At 53.8% G+C, this 19,458-nt stretch overlaps 1 protein-coding gene and 1 long non-coding RNA gene across 4 annotated transcripts; one reads left to right on the top strand and one right to left on the bottom strand.

The window, feature by feature from the left end:
• Nucleotides 1-2,835: 2,835 nt before the first annotated feature.
• Nucleotides 2,836-8,561, top strand: LOC115284343. The gene is made up of 2 exons (XR_003905167.1): nt 2,836-4,184; nt 7,341-8,561. It is a non-coding gene; the product is annotated as an uncharacterized LOC115284343 (long non-coding RNA).
• A 5,281-nt stretch (nt 8,562-13,842) lies between these two features.
• On the bottom strand, nt 13,843-19,401 carry TMEM187 (transmembrane protein 187). Of its 3 annotated transcripts, XM_029929420.1 has the most exons (3): nt 19,196-19,401; nt 17,895-17,986; nt 13,843-15,744 (listed from the first exon to the last, which is right to left on the bottom strand). In XM_029929420.1, the coding sequence occupies exon 3, from the start codon at nt 15,600-15,602 to the stop codon at nt 14,802-14,804; it is 801 nt and encodes a 266-aa protein (XP_029785280.1). In that variant the 5' UTR covers nt 15,603-15,744; nt 17,895-17,986; nt 19,196-19,401; the 3' UTR covers nt 13,843-14,801. The 3 variants fall into 3 exon arrangements, with proteins under 3 accessions (XP_029785280.1, XP_029785279.1, XP_029785281.1); XM_029929419.1 differs by lacking the exon at nt 17,895-17,986 and having other exon boundaries at nt 19,170-19,401; XM_029929421.1 differs by lacking the exon at nt 17,895-17,986.
• Nucleotides 19,402-19,458: the final 57 nt, after the last annotated feature.

Genomic DNA, 19,458 nt, shown 5'->3' with positions numbered 1-19,458 from the left:
TCCCTTAGCAGACTGAAGACGTGGACATCGAAGGAACAGCAGGCAAAAGCGTCTTCGAGTGTAAGATCAGGAAGGTGGAATAGTTGGAAAGCTCTCTTTACAGGGAGGGGACATTTGAAAGCGAAGGCCGGCGGCCAGAGGCAAGGGTCCTGGTTTTGTAAGGCTCTGGTCAGCCCTCTGCCTTCCTCTCCTCTTCATTCCTCCTCGGGCCCCACCCTGACTGGCTGGATGGCTCTACATGCCGGGGTCCATTCCTGCCGGGCTCATTCCAGTTGTGGGGGGATCTGTGGCCACACGGTTCCGGGGTGTCACAGGTTCCGCGGCCCACGCATTGTTAGTCAGCTCTCTGGTTCCTGAGGGGAGCCTGACGGGAGTAGGAGAGGTCTCTGAGGTTCCTAAGCCCCAGGGGTCTGCAAAGGTCAGACCCTCCCAGCCTTGTGCCAAACCCCGCGTCCTCCCCACCCGCACCCCCGGGGTCCTCCCCTCGGCCTCTCTGCCTATTGCGATTTGCTTTGCATCCGTGTTGGGTGATATTTGTAACATTGTGACCTCCTTGAATCTGGGTCTGGGAACTTTCTCAGCCCTTCTCTCCTCGGGTCCTTATCTCAAGGACAGAGCAGCTCAAGTCATGCTTCCGCAGCCGGTTCTCCAAAACATACATTTTGTCTTTTGTGACTGTTTTTTCTAGAAGAGAATAAGAGTCGGCAGGCCACACTGGTGAACGGAGACCGCCGGCTCGAGTTGGGTTTTCTGCTGAGTCACCGCCTCCATGGCGGCGGAGATAACCGACTCCCACACTCTGCGCCGGTTTCTAAGGCAACGGGCTAGCAGGCCGGGAGCGAAGCCAGCCTGGGATCACGCGGAGTCCCTGTCCTGTCCGGGCCACCAGGTCCCCCACCCCCCATTTTTTTCCCCTAGCCAGAACATTTTTAGAGAACCGTTGTTTAAAACAAACTTTTCCTTTTAAAACTGCCTGCTCCTCACAAACCCTTTCCCAGCCTGGCGTCTCCTCCCCCGAGGTGGCCCCGCAAAGCCCCGGCCCCCTCTGCAACGCACACTGCACTCCGGGTGCTGTTCCCTGCGGCTCGACGGACGGCACCCTCGCAGACGCACACGCTGCGCGGAACCCTCTGGGCAGTCACCCAGGCCGGTCCCAGGTTTTCTGTTTGTCATAAACAATCTGGAATTCTGGCATGTGTGTTTGTGCACACGTAGGCAAGGGTGTCTTTAGCAGAGACTTCCAGGAGCCGGGTTGCGCTGTCATTTTGCCAGATACAGCCCAAGTGGCCTGCAAAACACTAGCTTTGGCCAGAAGTTTCACCTTTGCAAATGTAATCAGTGAGAAAGCGTAGCTTGCGTTTTATTTGCCTTTCTTCAAGTATGAATGCTAAACACGTCTTTATTATCATCATCAGCCTCTGAATTTCTTTTCTGAGTCTGATCTAGTGGTATCTGTTCTGAGACTTCCACAACTTTTTCTTTTTTTTAAGTTTACTTATTTATTTTCAGACAAAGAGCAAGAAGAGCAAGAGGGGTGGGGGGAGTGGAGAAAGAGAATCCCAAGCAGGGGATCCCAAGCAGGCGCCACACTGTCAGCCCGGAGCCCGACACTGGGCTCGAACCCATGGACCATAAGATGGTGACCTGATATGCGCTTAACCGTCTGAGCCCCCAGGCGCCCCCACAGCTTTGTCTTCTTAGTCATGAGAGCTCTTTCCGTAGTCGGGGTCACAGCTGCGATCCAGCCCCATGGATGCCGTGAATACCCTATCCCAGTTCAGGACAGAATCCAGTCTTTGGCTTTGTTCATGGTAGTTTCCAGACAAAAACTTACTCATGTGTTTCTTTATAGCTTCAGGCTTGCTGTATCAGGATTTAGGTGTCTCTCCCTACTTCATGATCATTTTGAAAGGTCACTCATGGTTCCTTCTTATGACTTGATCCTTTGATATGTAAATGTTTTATGCAAAAGACCAACATTGATCTGATACACAGGATATGCACTTTTCAAACATGTACAAAACATTAAAAAAAAACAACGTCAGCTGATAGCAGCTCCTTGCCTGGAAAATCTCCAGCTGGAACATTTAAAAAAATCTTTTACTTACTTTTTCTTTAAGTAGACTCCGCACACAGTGTGGGGGCTTGAACTCAGGACGTGCAGAGTAAGGGTCGTGCGCTCTACCTGCTGAGCTCACTGGATATGGTAAAACACCCTTCTCAGTAAAGTTCAGGTTGAGGAAGAAATTCAAATAAAAAATACTAAATACGAATGATACTCATGCCAATACCTTTTAGATGAACGGCTTTCTTTGCAAACGAGAGATCTCCAATATGGTCTCGAGAAGAAGTAGAAAAACCAAACAGAACAAAACTCAGTTCACACGCAGGCCCTGCCGTGTGACGGGCGCAGTCTGTGCTCCCGGTAAGCGACCTGTCCTTGCCTTTCAGACCACAGGCCGTCGTCCCTCAAGGTGAAGAGGAGCCCAGGAAGAAAGGAGCGCTTCGCATACCCGCAGGCCCTGTGTACAGGCGAGGCGTGCAGGGATCAGGGGCCACGTGCGGCCCCACGCAGGACACCTAGCTGGCCTCGGACACTTTTCCTGCGTCTTCGGCTGATTGACATGGGAACTGAACACAACCGACTTTGAAGATGTGTGTGGTCTCTTTCTACCTTGTGTGCAGCCACCCGAGCCACCAGGCCCATCAGAGGTAACAAAGGTGGTCCCCACATTTCCCAGTTGTAGCTACTGGTCATGGGTCCCCCCCAAATGACCAGCGCAACAGCCTGCTGAGCAAGCAAAGCTGAGCCTGCTGGAGTCAGTGCAGTAGAAACACACAGAGCCTGAGAGCCCACGGCGATTTCCAGGTGGGAACCTGAGGCCAGGCTGAGTCTCGGACATCGTCAACTTGGTCTGGTGGACGCAGCCGGGGGCAAGACTCAGGAGGAGCCGAGATGAGGCTCCACCAAGTTTTGGGTCACACACTTCCCTTCTGGGAGCGAGAATGTTCTGGGGCCAGAAGTTAGTTTACTTTGTTCTTACCGAGTATGACTATGGAATGAGAAAGGACACCCTGTCCCGGAACTGTTTCTCGTGAGGACAGGAAGTCATGTCTGCCACCAGTGTGGTTTGACACGGGGCTAGGAAAGGATGTTGGTTTCAGATTTCCCAGCCAAGACCCCTACACCCCGCGGGGGCTCTCACCACCCACCACCAAAGTCAAGCAAAATCAAACTTCTTAGAAGAGCGAGGTCAAGGGTGGGGTGCTTTCAATTAGACTTGTGAAATCTGGTTTAAGGCACGACTTTCAAGGACAGCATCTGACGGGGGTTGAGTGAAGTTGGTTACCATCAGTGGCTGCGTCAAAGCACAGGCTTTGGAGGGGAGCTGTGAGGATAAACGGCGCCCTGGACAACGCGCAGCGACCTAGTGCGCTCAGGCGGGGTCTCACCCCGACGGCGGCCAGCTGCTTGGCTAACTTAAATTTCATGCTTGGATAAATGGATTTGGGGGAAGTTCCTGAAATAAACAATCAAGTTATTTGCAACTTCCTCTTCCTAGACAAGAATTTCCTGGCATAGTAAAGGCATGTGACTGCTGGGTCCCCAGAAGCTGGGTGACTCTCTGTGGTTTGTTTCGGTTCTCTGCTGAGTCGGTCACATTCTGAGGTCAAAACCTGCCGCATGTGGAGGAAAGCACCACTCCATGGAGCTTGCTGGGAGACGTGCTCCAGCAGAACTGGCCGTCCCGAGTCTGCCCGCTGCCACACTCGTGCCCTGGCAACGAGGGGCACAGGCTAGTGTGACATGTCACAGGGAGGCCTGGGGGTCTTGTCCTCTGCTCCAGTCATGCTGTCTCATCTAGAAGCCGTGGAGCTCCCGGCGGGCGGGGCCGGAGCGATGAGGAGCCCAGGAGGGTCCAGCCCCGGGCAGCCTGCTTGCCAGCATGGGGCACAGCCAGGAGCTGGGCCTTTCCAGGGGCTTGTCTCGTCGGCTCCTAGCCACAAGAATCTCCCACCGGAAGGCAGCAAGGCCCGTTCGGGAGGTAGGGGGTCCTCGCGCAGGGGACCACTTCGAATTAGGTCCGAGGCTCATGCTTGAAAATGAACACCATTGTGAGTAAGAGCCAGAATGCCACTAACTACAGGAGTCCTGGAAAACGATGGACTTGGCCTCCAATATGGTAAGGGGAACTTGGTACAGCCAAAGGGAGTGGGGCAATTGCTGGTAGAAATAAAATCACTACGTGTGTCTGTTTCCATGGTGTTGAGGTCACTCCCGAGTCTGGTTAAAGGGGCAAACCCGATGCTACAATCAGACGAGCCCAGAGAGAAAGTGGGGCCAGTGTCCAGCTGGGTTCTCGGCGCCTGGTTACCATGAGGAACCATGACTGGCATCTCAGCAAATGCCACTTTTTACCCGCGGTGATGTCACTACAGGAAGTGGGTACCGAACAGGGTTCTCCGCTGCGCCCTCTAACTTGGCATGGAAACCCGCTGTGTTGGCACCGTGTGACTTCTGACTGCGTTCGCTTATTTCTTGGAATTCTTCTGCATTTGATTCTCTTGTTCTCTTTTCGGTTGTACAATCACCTTACTTGCAAATAATGAGAACTTTGCTTCGTGTTTTCCAACGCGTAGTCCTTGTATTTCTCGTTTTCAGAGTTAATTACAGCGCCCTGAGGACATCATGTCATTCCGGGCTAATGAAAATGCTCCTGGTGCTTCCCAGTTAGGCACGGCACTGCCCTCTGCGTTGTGGCTGGAGATCTATATATATTTAAATAAGTTATGGCTGGAATAATATTTCCCATGCCACTTGCTCTTCTAGAACATTTCCACTACCCCATCAAGTGGCCAACTGTCCTTGACCCTGGGTAGCCCTGTCCGTGCCTTGACTAGAGGCGGTCTGGGGTAAGGGGAGCGAGCGACCTCCAAGGCTCGCTCCCTCTCGTGGGACGCTCTCCCTGGGAACTGAACACCACGCTGTGAGGAAGGCGACATGGAAAGGCACATGGGTAGAGGGACCGGTGCCCTCTGCGGTCCCTCTGCCCTCAGCCCTAGCTGAGCTCCCAACCGACGGCCAGCACCAACCTTTTTTCTTTTCTTTTTATTGTGGTAAAATATGCGTATAAAATTTACCATCTCAGGGTACCTGGGTGGCTCAGTTGGTTCAGCGTCACACTCTGATTTTGCCTCAGGTCATGTGTGACCACGCCCACCATCCATTTCCTGAACGTTTCCATCTTCCCAGACTGAACACTGTCCGCATTAGAGACTCACTCCCCAGCAACCCCCCAGACCCCCCGGCACTACCCCCGGTACCCCCACCACGCCCACCATCCTGCTTCGTCTCTCTGCTTGCCTACTTGAAGGACCCACTTCTGTCTTGGCTTCTGTCACTTACCAGCCTTTCAGGGCTCATCCATGCTGAAACACGTATCAGAATTTTATCCCTTGTGGGGCACCTGGTGGCTCAGTCCATGGACCATGCAAGTCTTGACCTCAAGGTTGTGAGATTGAGCCCCATGCTGGGTGTAGAGATTACTTGAAAGTAAAATCTTTTAAAAATAGAATTTTATTCCTTTTGAAGGCTGAAGAACGTTTTGTTGTGTGTCTCTGTCACAGTCTGTTTGTCCGGTCATCAGGGGATGGACACTGGGGAGCTCCTGCCTTTTGGCTGCTTGGAGTCGTTGTGCTGCGAACCCTGCTTGCAATTCGCTTGATACATCAATCTTACTAATCATAGTAACGTAATTCCTGATTGAATGACCTCTGCGCTCTTGAACTTCACTTGACTCATTCATTCTTTTTTTTTAATGTTTTATTTATTTTTGAGAGAGAGGGAGAGACACCATGAGCAGGGGAGGGTCAGAGAGAGAGGGAGACAAAATCCAAAGCAGCCTCCAGGCTCTGAGCTAGCTGTCAGCACAGGGCCCGACGTGCGGCTGGAACTCACGAACCGCGAGATCATAACCTGAGCTGAAGTCGGACGCTTAACCGACGGAGCCCCCCAGGCACCCCTTGTTCTTTTCTTCTGTCTCTCTCTGACTTCTTTCTTTCTTGCAATAGTGCCCTTTTATTATTCTTTTTTTTTTTAATACCTACTTATTTTGAGAGACAGCATGAGGGGGCCACCGGTTCTGCCCACGCGGGCGGACTCAGAGGAAGAGACGGCCCACCTCCTGCGTCCAGGCGAAACGTGAGAGAAGCCCCGGACACAGTCACGCACGTGTGCTGGGATAATGACACTAGACGGACTGGTCAGACCAGGTGTAAGGACGTGGATCCGGTGCTGTGAGCCGGGACAGCCGCTGTGGAGACCTGTCAGCTGGTTTCTTATGTACTTGAACTTCACGTATCCTAAGCAATTCCACTGCTAAGTTATACCAAAAAGACACGAATGCATCTGTCCCGAGAAAGACTTGTGCGTGACCGTCCGTGGCAGCTGCAAAGAAGCCACATGTCTGCCGCGCCGCAGGCGGGCTGCGTCCGAGGACTCGGTGGCGCTCCTTGGTTTCGGACAGGACAGAAATGAACTGTGAGGCAGAGGAAATGAGCATGGAGTTGATGGAAAGAGAATGTAGATACTGACAGAGTGTCCGGGCCACTCAGGGGGGTGGGCTGCCTCATCTTTGCTTGGGGCCCGGCCTTTCCACTGAGGACAGCGGCCAGCTGCACGGCTTCTGATTCAGGAACAAGGGTGAGTGTGGAGTGTCCTCAAACAGCCACTGGCGCCCTGGCACCAGGGGCCTTGATGAGTCAGTGGTCTTGGAGAGCCTTTGTGACCACCCTGCCCAGTCCCTCCTTTGATGTCACCTGCTGTGCTGGAAGACTCCAAAGAAAGCATTAGCTCTTGACCTTCACCAGGAGGACATGTACTTTGTGTTCTGCGAGACGTGTGTGAGGTGGAGGTGTCTGTCCTAGCAAGACGAGAAGTAGCAAAAGCAGGAAGAAAAGCAAAAGCAAAAGCTGTGGTTCCTGGGCTCACTCTCCTCTCCCTGTCTCAATATCACGGGACACCGCTGACTACGAGAAAGGAATGCACATGTGATGATGGGGATGAATGCCACGGGTCCCCTGCTCCATTCAGGCAGAGTTGGCAAACATGCGAAACGAACGTGTAGGGACAGGGGTCACGACGGTGTTTGCGGTCAGGGTCCCGGTGGACAGGGCCTCCGCTGGCTGCGCCTGCACAGCTCAGGTCACACACTTAGTAAGCTTTGGCTCAACGGAAACACCTTATGTCAGCTTCTAATGCTGGAAGCCTCGCGTGAAGCACCGTCACACACCCGTTACTGTTATTAAAGTGGTTCTAAGTATTTTTAAATTCTCTTTAGGATCTTCAAGACTTTGCGCTGTATGGCCATCGTGTGTGTGTGAGGGTGTTCTGCATGCTAGTACTTCTGACCTGATGGTGCTGTGCTCCAAGAATGTGGTGTGACACGAGCCTGCGACCTCACTTGCTTCTTGCTGTATGACCACAACCGTCTCACTGGCTTCGGGTGCCACTCGTGGACGTGGGAGGACGTGCGGGGACAGCGGCCCACGTCACAGGCTTGTTCACATTTTCTGCAACATCACAAACTGTTTCCTGCTTGACCTAAATACTGTCAAGGGAAGTGGAGCTCTGTGGATTGTTGCTTTATATATTTTGAAAGTATTTTAACATTATTTCTAACATGTTGGTGTTTTGTGCCAATGTCTATTCTGCCCCATAGTTCTCCAGTTCTCTGGGTAGCAGGTGCCCAGCTCTTTTTCCTCATTCTCTCACACGTAACCTTCCACAGTCATGTGTTAGGTGTGGTTTTAGTACGCTATGACAATCTCTCACAGTGTCCCCATCTGAAGTCCCCTCAGAGGTGACATCTGTCGGGCCTCCCTCGTCCACACCTGGCCCATTTCCCATCCTCCTACGCGTGCCACTGCAGTTCTGATTAGAGATGTGCAAATGAAGAATGTGTTTTCAAAGCTTCACGCCCACTAGAGTGGCCATGATCAAAAGCAACAACAAAAGCTGGCTGGCGGCCAGGCGAAACGCGCTGTACCTGTGCGCCGCAGGGTGCCGGCTTCTCGCACAGTCACACGTGGAATCAGCTTATGGCCCAGTGTTTCCACCGCCAGCTGTGCACCCAGGACAAACGAAAGCATCTGTGAACGTGGTAGCCTAACTCATAAGGACCAAAAGGTGGAAATGGTGTCAACCGATGAATGTGTCTGTGCACACGACGGAATAGTCTACAGCCATTACCAGGAAGAGATACACGCTACACAATACATGACCCGTGCACACCCACAAAAACACATATTGAGTGATTCCATTGTTCTGACACGCCTACAACACCCAAGTCCACGGAGGCAGAGCTCCGTGGACGAGTGGCTGTCAGGGGCTGCAGGGGGAGAGAGACTGAGGGGTGACTGCTCACGGGTCCAGGACTCTTTTCGAGATGATGGAAATGTTGTGCAACGACACAGTGGTGACGTACGGTTGCACGGCCCCGTGAATATACCAAAGCCCAGTGAATTGTACCCATGAAAAGAATAAACGGCATGGGATGTGATATAGATCTCAATTTAAAAATGTATTTTCAGGGCCACCTGGGTGGTTCGGTGGGTCGAGCCTCCGACTTCAGCCCAGGTCATGATCTGGTGGTTTGTGGGTTCGAGTCCCACGTCGGGCTCTGTGCTGACAGCTCAGAGCCCGGAGCCTGCTTCGGACTCTGTGTCTCCGTCTCTCTCTGCCCCTCCCCTGCTTGCGCTCTGTCTGTCAAAAATAAATAAATAAGCATTTAAAAATAAACACTGAAAAATTAAAAAGTAAAAGTGTATTTTCAAAATGAGTCTTGGATCCCAAATCTAGGTGGTGAGAGCTTCAGTCACAAATAATAAAGGAACATCCAACAGCAAGGCCGGGAAATCTAAAGCCCCAGGGCAAACTCCACCTTGATTACTTCCTACCTCCATGCACTGGAAGGTCATTCAACTTCTCTAAACTCACTTTCCTAGACAGTAAGCCCTCAAGAGCTGAGAGCATCTGGCCAGTGTGATGCGTGTTCCCTCATCCCTAAGGTGGCCAAGTATGGCGGGCGCTCGAGCTCTGAGGGGCTGAGACCCGGGCCTCGCCGGAGGACCCTCGGTGCGCCGCTCGCTAGCACCCTCCCTTCCGCAGGAGAGGACAGTGAGAGGCACGCAGAACTTCTGCACCACAACCAACCAGTGAGAGCAGAGCTCAACGCTGGTTTTCATGTGGCTAAGTACAGACATAAACTGGATCATTTGAACAACCTTTAAGCGTACAGCGCTGTGTCATTAAGAACATTCATATCCTAGGGCGCCTGGGCGGCTCAGTCTGTTGAGCATCCGACTTCGGTTCAGGTCATGACCTCATGGTTTCTGGGCTTGAGTCCCATGTCAGGCTCTGAGAGTCTGGAGCCTGCTTCGCATTCTGTGTCTCCCTGTCTCCGTGCCCTTCCCCAGCTCGGGCTGTCTCTCTCTCTCCCTCCCTCTCTCAAAAATAAATAAACATTAAAAAAAAAAAAAGAACATTCATATTCTGGGCAGCCATCCCTTCCACCCTTCCCCACAACGTTTCCATCTTCCCAAAGTGACAGTCTGTCCCCACTGGGCACTAACTCTCCCCCTCCCCCCCCCCAGCCCCACCCCGAACCCGCCGTCCTGCTCCCGGCACCTCATGGGAGCGGAATCCTCCGGAATCTGTCCTTTCGCGGCCGGCTTCTTTTGCTCAGCAGTGTGTCTGAGCTCGTCCGCGTTCTGGCAGGTGTTTGCCTCTCCTTGCCTTTCTTTTTTCTTTTTTTTAATGTTTGTTTATTTTAGAGAGAGAGAGAGAGAGAGAGAGAGAGAGAGAGAGAGTGCGCAAGCGCATAAGCAGGGGAGGGTTATTGACCAAATCCGAAGCAGACTCCAGGCTCTGAGCTGTCACCACAGAGCCTGATGTGAGGCTCAAAGTCACAAAGTGAGCCGTGAGATCATGACCCAAGCCAGCCAGGCACCTCATTTATCTCCTTCCCTTGCAAGACCGAGTTAGATCAGCAGCCCGGAAGTCCTCTGATGGTGCCCGGTGCCGGTGAGGTCGTGGAGCGCTGACAGCCTGAGTTTGACGTCATTTCGGCAACCTCTTCCACAAGTCGTGTGGGCGAAGGGGCTGGACTATGTGGTGCATTTGCAGAAAGTTACAAGGCACGCACTGCTCCTGCGTGTGCCCACCCGTAGCAAAGGCGCGAGAGCATGCGGGGTGCAGAGTGTGCCCATGTGCACGCAATGTGCACCTCTGACGCAGGAAGGCAAGGAAGGGGCTCCAATTTAATCCGTCGAGCTTCACGTCTGACAAAGGAAGAGACCTGAGCCGGCGAGATGGCAGCAATGCATACAGCTTGGCAGAGGCCCCGTGGAAGTGAGGTAGGGCCGAGAAAGAAGGCGCAGAAGTAAAACCGGAAGTCAGCGATTCTGAAGAGACACAGAGGGCAAAGATCAAAGTAAAGGACAGGAAATGGAAAAGATAAAAGACTAGAAAAAGCTGACCATGGTTTGAAGCACCAGGCTGGAAACAGCAAGCAGGCATGAGCGGCTCACCAGACCCACGGCACGGGCCTGGAAATGAGCAAGCCCGCAGCCCCAGCACAGGGACCACGGGCAGGACCCGCGATACACGCCTGCACACAGAAGGGGAAGAGACACTCCCTAACCACATGGGTATTTGGGGGCTCAGGGGAGGATGTAAATCACCCGGTTTATACTCATCCAAAGATTTCAAAAGAGGACAGATGGAAACAAACCGTAAGAGACTCTTAACAATATAGAACAAACTCAGGGTTGATGGATCGAGGTGGGGGGGGGATGGACTAGGTGGGGGATGGGCACTAAGGAGGGGACTTGTTGGCATGAGCACTGGGTGTTGTATGTAAGTGATAATCACTGGGTTCTACTCCTGAAAACAATATTGTATTGTATGCTAACTAAAATAACTTTTAAAAATTTTCAACTTCTGGAGATCTTCCGAGGTGAGAGCGAAACGCTGTGGTTTCATCAACTGTCATGTTGACAATAACAGCTGCTCTGCTTTATTTCTGACAGTAGGATTTTAACTGTTTTTATAATTACTATTTTAAAGAATTTTTTAATCCTTACACCCAACGTGGGGCTCAAACTCCTGATCCCTAAAGAGTCGCAGGCTCCACCGACTAATCTTTGAATGGTTTTGAATAATGAAAATTTGATAATGAAAAAGATCTGAGACACCTATAGGAGATGCTAAGATTTGACAAGTATAATCTAAGCACCTGGAAAAATGTTTTCAGCAAGACTGGAAACCCAAAAACTACACAGACAACAGACCCATAGACACACAGGACTCCGGAAATCTTCAACCATATTACTTTAAAACATTCACAAAGTCAAAAGACAAACGATAGATTAAGAAAACATATTTGCCATCTGTATGACAGATGAATGGTTAATGTATATGATATAAAAAAAAGCTCCTACAAATTAAGAAAAGACAGTTGTAGAACAAGGGAAGGATAGCAACTTGCAACAGACGAGTCCACCAGCGCTAGTTGCACATGCGCGCGCGCACATGCGTGCCAGTGTATGGAGGTGGTGGCAGGAGTTAAAGTCACGATGAGATTTCGCTTTGCCACCACCAGACTGGCCCAAAGTGAAAAAGGGCGCTCACACCTTTCTGCACGGGGCGGCCGGGGGGCGGCCTCCCTTGTTGCCGGTAGAAACGTGAGTCATGAGCGTCACGTGGAAAGGAAGCCCAGGGTTTGCAAACCCACGTGCCCTTCGATCACACGCCCGAGATGGACCCGGATAAAGGCAGCTCATCCCAGGGCGTGGAGGTGGAGGGCTCTGGAGTGGAATGAAAGCTGGGAAGGAATCAGTGCACTAGAGGAGGACACGGTGAAGGAGCCCGCGATCAGCCACAGCCATGGGCACACTGTCACCAAGCACAAGGGGCCCTCGGGCAGTGTCTGCACCTGTCATGCAAGCGCACGGGACTGCGTGTCCTGTGGCACAGCCACCGGAATCCCGGCAGTCCTCGGGAGGCTAGTGGTTTATCCCCCGCCCCCACCTCCACGAGCCTGTATCCCATCCACGGGCACCAAAGCCAGTACGACTATTTTCACCGGGCTGGGGGGACCTCCAGGCTGTGGTACAGGAACGCACGGAATCCAGGCTGAAACACCACTGTCGTCCTTCCCAGCGACAGGTAGAGCCAGCCACGCCATGGGTGGGACTTTGGGTACGGTGGTGGGATGCCTGCATTTCTGACGCAACTGTCAACCAAGCTGGAGTTCTAGACTTTCAGTTTCTGTGAAATGGGGGTGTTGGGGCAGATGGTTTCGCTGATCCCTCCCTGCTTTGGGACCTCGAAACCGTCTAGGCCCAAAGCTGGGAGAGGGCCCCTCTGGTAACCCCCAGCTTCTCAGCCCTGCAGCGGGAAGATGGAGGCGACATTGGCAACGGGGCCAAGGAGAAGAGGGAAGGGCAGCAGAGCTGAGCGGGGCCACAGCCACCTGCCTTCCTCCTCCAGTGGCCCAAACCCAGGGGCCTGGCTGAGGAACAGAAGGTCCCCAGCCTCTGGCTTTGCTTGGGTCAGCTGACTGAGCAAATAAAGAGACAAGATACCCACCTAAATGTGAATTTACGATAATGAAACGTCATTTGTGCTGCTGTGTTCCATCAGATAACCCTGGGCGGAGACCAGCAGGAGAGAGGGGCTCGGGGTTCTGGGGGTCTGCCGCACCCTTGCCTGTCCCTTTGCCTGCAGCCTCCCCACGGCCCCGCGGTGGTGGCGTGCGTAGTATAGTTCTCTGTGAAACCGTCCTGAATCACTCTAATCTGAGCCGGCCACCTGCTTCCTGTGGGGACCCAGCCTCATGCAGGAGTGGAATGAAAACCAGAAGGTTCTCAGGCTTACTTATTAAAGAAGTATTGGTAAAAATGAAATGCAACAAAATGAAAAGTTACTGCTCAAAGGTGCGGGATGAACACGGCTGTGCAAAACCCCCGCACTTCTCAGGGGACCCGCCCCAGTCGGTGACGGAAACAGTGGCTGAAAGAGCAACACTAAAAGGGCGGAAATAACTCCAATTTTAGGTGGAGAACCCCCTGCCCCCCACCCCCCACATAAGACCCTGGTCCCCTCTCTCTCCACCCACCCACCCTCATCCCTCAGCAGGCTCCCCAGGATGCGTGTCTTCCCCTGTTCCCTCCCACCGGCCTCTCTGACGGAAGGGTGGCCGCCCCGGACACACCCAGAGCGCTGTTCCTCTTCTTAGGCACACAGAGCCTTTAAGACACTGCCACGGAACATGGCTGTTTCCCCCAGCAAATGCCAGCCTGTTCCTGACCCATTGGCGCACCCGCCCCCAGGCCAGACCACATCGTCTGCCCAGGCCTCAAGGGCCGGGCCGGGCTCGGGTGACCGCTGCCCAAGCGGAGGCCCTCAGGTGTGTGCAGCGTTCTCAGGTGGTGGCCTGGTTAAGACCCATCCCCTGCCCGAGGGGTGCCCAGGCAGGACAGAACATCCAGCATGGGGACCCATTTCCAAACCAATGGTCCACATGTCACCCCACAGGCTCTGGGGAGAGGGACCCTGCGGTGGATAGGGGGGAGGGGGGGACACTGAGTGGGTGCATATGGGCAGCCCATCCTGAGATGCCATTTGGAAGGAACACAGTGTCCTCTTTTTTTTTTTTTTAATGTTTTTTATTTATTTTTGAGAGACAGCACAAGCAGGAGACGGTCAGAGAGAGAGGGAGACGAGAATTGGAAGCAGGCTCCAGGCTCTGAGCTGTCAGCACAGAGCCTGACGCAGGGCTCGATCCCACAAATCGCGAGATCATGACCTGAGCCGAAGCCGGACACTTAATTGACTGAGCCCCCTGGGGGCCCCCAGTATCCTTTTCAACTCCGCCTTCACCCTTGTCTTTACTGGCCAGACGCCTGCCAGACGGCACAGCCTTCAAGGAGCTGAAGAGGGAGTTAATTCCAGTGTCAGCCCCGGGCTCACTGCTTCGGAGACTGCCATTTGCATGAGATGCATGGAGGGGAGCTTTCCAGATGCCCACTCCAGGGCCCTGCCTGACGTGCCATCAGGAGACTGCAGTTCATGCCGTGCTCTGGGTCTCTCCATGGAAACAGACTCCTGACACTTCAGTAACCGTTGCTGCGGAGGCCATCAGAGCCACAACCTGGCTCTGAGCGCAACTTGCGTTGAGAATTCAACTTTTGACATCTGTGTTTCTTCATCTGGACACACTCTGCCTCGCTCCGCAAAGGGTCTGAGGTGACGTGGCTCCTTCCACGTGACCTGCTGTCAGCACAGCTGTCACTGATGTCACAGCGCAGCGGTGACCTCTTGATTTCCCCATCGCTCCGCTCGGCATGTATTTGATGTGACTCAGTCTCCCTGTCAGCAGCCCACGAATGTCACCTGAATCGGGAAGCTACTGCAGACAAATGTTTTCCTGCCACCGTGAGCCTGACAGACTTCTCTGGCTCTTTCTGCCACCATTTGATTTTGAAAGGATTTGAAAGTACAGTGAAATTACAAGAATAGTACAGTGAATCCCTGCTTCCCCTGCACTTGGATATTTGCTTTATCGCTTTGAAAGTGAGTTGTACACAGCATAACACTTCACCCCTAAATACTGAAGCCCGTGGCTTTGAAGGAAGGGACGGCCCTCTGCGTAGCCCTCATTTCTTATCACACCCGGGAGGTTTCCCACTGGCGACGCTGTGGCCACCAGGGGCCGGAAGCAGCTTCTTTCTGCAAGTTAACGTGTCTTCCGGTCAGGAGGAAGCGTTGGGCGGACGTGCAAATCAGTCAGAAACAAGAAGGCACAGTGGAACTGCAGCACATCGCACACTTTGGACCAGAAGTGGCCGGTGAGCCGCTGGAAGAGACGCCACTGCGCGAGCTGGTGGTCCCACAGCTTGAGGACCACGAAGCCCGAGCAGGAGAGCATGCCCAGGGCCAGGTACCTTCCCGACGAGGGGCCGCCGTGGCGCCGGTGGGCGTGCAGGGTCTGGCCCACAACCGCCGCGATGTGCGCGCCCAGTGCGACCTCGAAGCCGTTGGGGTGCAGCCAGGCCAGGCCATAACTGCTCAGGGAGAGGCACTCGATGGCCAGGAAGAGGCAGGGCTGCCAACCCCTGTCCAGGGACAGGCACCAGGCTATGGGCCACGCGAAGATGGGCAAGGTGAGCCACTGGTCGAGCACAGCGGCGGCGTGCATCTGCGTGGCGACCCGCAGCCACTGCACCGGGCCGTAGACCAGGGCCATGGCGGCAAACACGTCCTTCAGGTAGCGAGCCCCCCGGGCGTCGGCGGGGCGCCCAGGGCCGCCGGGCGGGCTCCGCAGCCAGTACACGCCCAGGAGCACGTAGGCCGAGTTGATGAGCGAGTTGAAGGGCATGGCGAGGAAGACGGGGAGGCTGGCCACCGGGGCTTCAGCATAGTGCTCGTAGCCCACCTGAACGAAGACTCCATCGAAAACCCCTGTGCAGACGACGGCCACGCAGAAGCAGCTGGCCACAGCCACGTGGCACAGCGCCTGCGTGCACTCGGGCTGCATGCGGAACCGCAGGCGTGACTCGCTGCGAGTTCAGAATTCACACACACGGCTTCGCAAAGCAGCGTTCCTCGTCTCCCAGCTGAGCCCGCAGCGGTCCTGCCAGTGGCAGGGCAGACGTGGAAGGGCCCTCAGCCTTTTTCTTCTGTGGTTACAAAAAGAGGGTGTTAGGAAGGAAACCATCCAGGGGGCACCTGGGGGGCTCAGTCCGTTAAGCATCTGTCTTCGGCTCAGGTTATGATCTCACTGTTCCTGAGTTCGAGCCCGGCATCAGGCTCTGTGCTGATGGTGTAGAGCCCTGCTTGAATTCTCTGTCTCTCCCTCTCTCTCTGCCCCTCCTCTGCTCACTTGCATGCTTTCTCTCTCAAAAAATAAATAAACTTAAAAAAAAAAAAAAAAGAAAATCATCCAAAATAGAGCCTCCATCCTCCCAACTCTCAGCTTCAGGATCCACCAAGAAGAAAAAACCAGAAAGAAAAGTGAAGCGATACCCACAATGTGTTCACCTTCTTACTCATGGCTTCTAGAATCATCTAGACCACCTAGAATGACCTCTCCCCTAGAGGTGTCATGCGTTTCTCTCCTGACACCCATGTGCTTTGTCTTTCATCTGTGGACTGTAAGACCCAGCTCACTGCCATACTTCCCTTAGAGCCGCTGCATTTAGAGACTTCCACCTTTCCTAGCGCTGTTGCTACCATTCAGAATGGGCTTCCCTGCCTCAACAGTATCATAAATGAAGTTTCCAGCCAGCCCCAAGGCCTTTTAACCAATACCCAGTTTGACACCATTCACTGTTGTCCAAGTTCTGGAACCAAGGCAAGGGATGGGGTGGTGCTAGAGGAGGAGGAGGGGAGGGAGCAGGACAATGAGAGGTGGAAGGGAGGGAGGGGCCGGGGAAGGCAGGGAATGGAGGGGGAGAGGATGACAGGGGCAGGATGAGCATCTGGAGCATCTGCTGCCTTGGTGGCCCTCCGGCCCTGCCCCCAAGCACCACACCATCCCAAATCCCTTTCTTCCCTTGGCCCATGATAAACCTTCCATTTCCTGCAGTCAGAGAAGCAGAAAGTGTAAAAAGAACATGCAGTTATCATGACTGTCAAGTGCTTTGGGGCCAGCTGCACTGTGAGTTGGCCCAGTAGCCTAGAAGCGTGTTGCCATGGAATAGAGAAAAGGTTCAGCGCTCTGAAAATGACTCAAAGCCAAAACAGCAGGCAGGTGGGGAAGAGAGGGACTGTCTGTGCTCCAACCCCGGCTCCCCCCACCTGCTAATTGTGCGATCTTGGGCCCTCATTGGTCTGGGCCTCAGTTTGCCATACCTGCAGAATGGCAATGCTGCTGGTACCTCCCTGCACCGTCCTCGTGTGGATTAAATAAGTTCTTATAAGTGGAGACCACATAGCCCCGTTTATTTTTGAGGCTCAGCGTCCACCTGCCCTCCTGCAATTTAGGCCCTGAAAGGGCAGAGCAGGCTCTGATTCTCCGCTCTTCCTCCCAAGCTCTGTGAGTATCTGTTCAATTTCACTTCGATGCAATTCAGGCACACCTCCCTGTCCTTCCTTATGCTTTCACCCGTCCCATTTCACATGGCTCTGGACACTACTGTATTTTCTGGGGACGCTACTGGGCTTTCATGCTCCCGTCCTGCCTTGGGGGCCTGTTGTTAAGGAGGACCACAGAGCCCAGCGTTTCCCCCAGGGAACTAAAGCCCTCATCTCAACTCTGCAGCTGCTCACTGATGGTGAGTTTCCATCTCAGCTTGTGGCACTGTCCCACGCCTGCCCCAACTCTTTGTCTAAGAGCTTCCCAGGCCAGGGGGCTATGTCTGCCGCCAGGGTCCCACTTCCAGGCTGGCCACTGCTAACGTGGGCCTCGCACAACTGCCCCCAGCATGTTCCTCAAGTGCCCCTGGAGTGGATCGTGCCACTCCGGCATAAAGCTTTCAGTGCCTGGCTCTCCATTCCACGTGTGGTCACGTCCCAGTCTCCTGGCCACACATCCAAGTGTCGTCCCCTGGAGCCCTAAGAGCTCCGTACACCCTGTCTGTCCTGCCCGGAATGAGATTCTGCAGGCCTCACCCCTCCTGCCTCAGGTCTGCTGACGCTTTCCACTTGGCTGCTGTTCTCTTGTAGCGGCTTTCCCGCTCAGCTGCTGACTCCAGCCGGGACACCTCCCCTGCACCCCTCTGGGGCCTGGCTCTGCAGACTGAAGTGCCAGGCCTTTGGGACCTGCACTAGCCTGACCCTCCTGTCTGTCAGCAAGCCCGGGTGAGAGCTGGGGACAGGAGCCACGCACCGCCAGCCTGAAAAGAGGAGGTCCAGGAAGGGCGTCGACAGTGACTCCTCTCTCTGGCTCCTGGGCAGAGTCCACTTGAGCCCTTGTGCAAGCTGAAAGGGACATGTCATCAAACCAATTTCCCGAGTCAACCAAGGAGATCAGGCTGGGTAGTTCATGGCCTGGCTCCTCCATACACCTGAACTGCCGTGACCCTTGGTATAGGACACTCAAAGTTCTTCAGGGATTCCCCCAGCACCTGGCACGCGAAGGTCAAAGGCATTGGCCTGCATTCTGGAGTCTTTTGGAGAAATTCTGCAAAGCATGACAATATTCTGGCTAAGGGGTTAACACATGTTCATTAGACTCCCCTGCTTCCCGGGGCTTATGCGTTCATGCAGGAGCCACTGTTACAGTGTGCTGCCTTCTTTCCTGTAGCATTTACGAAACTGCTTGTTGTGTCCCTGACTATCCTGACTTCCCTTGCTGCAGATGAGGCGGTGCCAGCTTGACAGCTGTGACGTGGGACATCCCTGGCAGGCAAGGTCACTCTGGGACACTTGGATACCCAAGAAGCCTGGAGCAACCCCAGTGATTCCTGAACTCCAGGGAGAGAACTGTTGACCTCAGGCAAGGCCCTCGGAAACCGGAAGCTCACCTTCCTTATTTTCCTTATTTTAGAGGGAGGGCCTTGGGGCCATAGAGGGGAGGTGAATGCCCAAGGTCATTTAGGGCAGTTGGTGGCACACCCATACATAGGGGAGGGCTCTTGTCCTCTGGCTGCCACAGGTCTCTGTGGCCTTTCTCAAACAAATGCTTCCAAATACATAGAAACAGAATTACAACACAAATTTAACAGGTCCAAAGATGGTATGAAAATATTTTTGAAAACACGTGATACGGTAATAATGTGCTTCTTTACTAGTAAGTTAAATGACAGGACCTACGGGCAGGTCTTGTACGTGAGTTAATTTCAAGGTAACTACAACAAAAGCTAAGTGAGCTGAAATGATGTCACTTCCATCGGTGACAAAGACACCAGACTAACACTCTGCGTGTGCTCTGTAGCCTACACGCGTAATTGCGGGAAATGCCAAATTTCAACTAGGGGTTGGTGAAAATAAAGATGAAATAAAGCTGAGAGAAAGTGGAAAAATCCTCTGTTGTTGCCTCAAGCTCTCTGACACCAGCGCGGGGCCCCTGCACTACGGCCTGAGTCTGGCAGTGCACATGACCGTGGAGCGACCGGCCGGCCTTCTGCAAGATTTGGTACATTGGGGCGAGGCCAGTACCCACCTCTTAAGACTGCTGCGAGAACTTACAGTATTGGCGCGAAAAGGCTAGCGATCACCATCCGGGTATTTGCCTATCATTGCTGGGGAAAATTCAAATCTCGGGAAAGGGCGGACCCGAAAAGCGGCACTGCGCCTGCGCGTGGGGCGGGGCGCCGGGCTCTGGGAAGCAGGCGGAGCGGGGTGACGCGAGGTGACGCGGGGCGACACGGAGCTCTCACGCGCCCGCCCGCGCGTTTCGGGTACCGCCGGCCTCTCTGCCCGCCCTGCAGCCGGCGGGGCGGGGGACGGGG

This window comes from Suricata suricatta, chromosome X, assembly GCF_006229205.1.
Source record: "Suricata suricatta isolate VVHF042 chromosome X, meerkat_22Aug2017_6uvM2_HiC, whole genome shotgun sequence".
NCBI classification, from domain to species: Eukaryota; Metazoa; Chordata; class Mammalia; order Carnivora; family Herpestidae; genus Suricata; species Suricata suricatta.
Note: the sequence above shows the minus strand (reverse complement) of the source record. Positions and strands in the feature narration are given on the sequence as shown.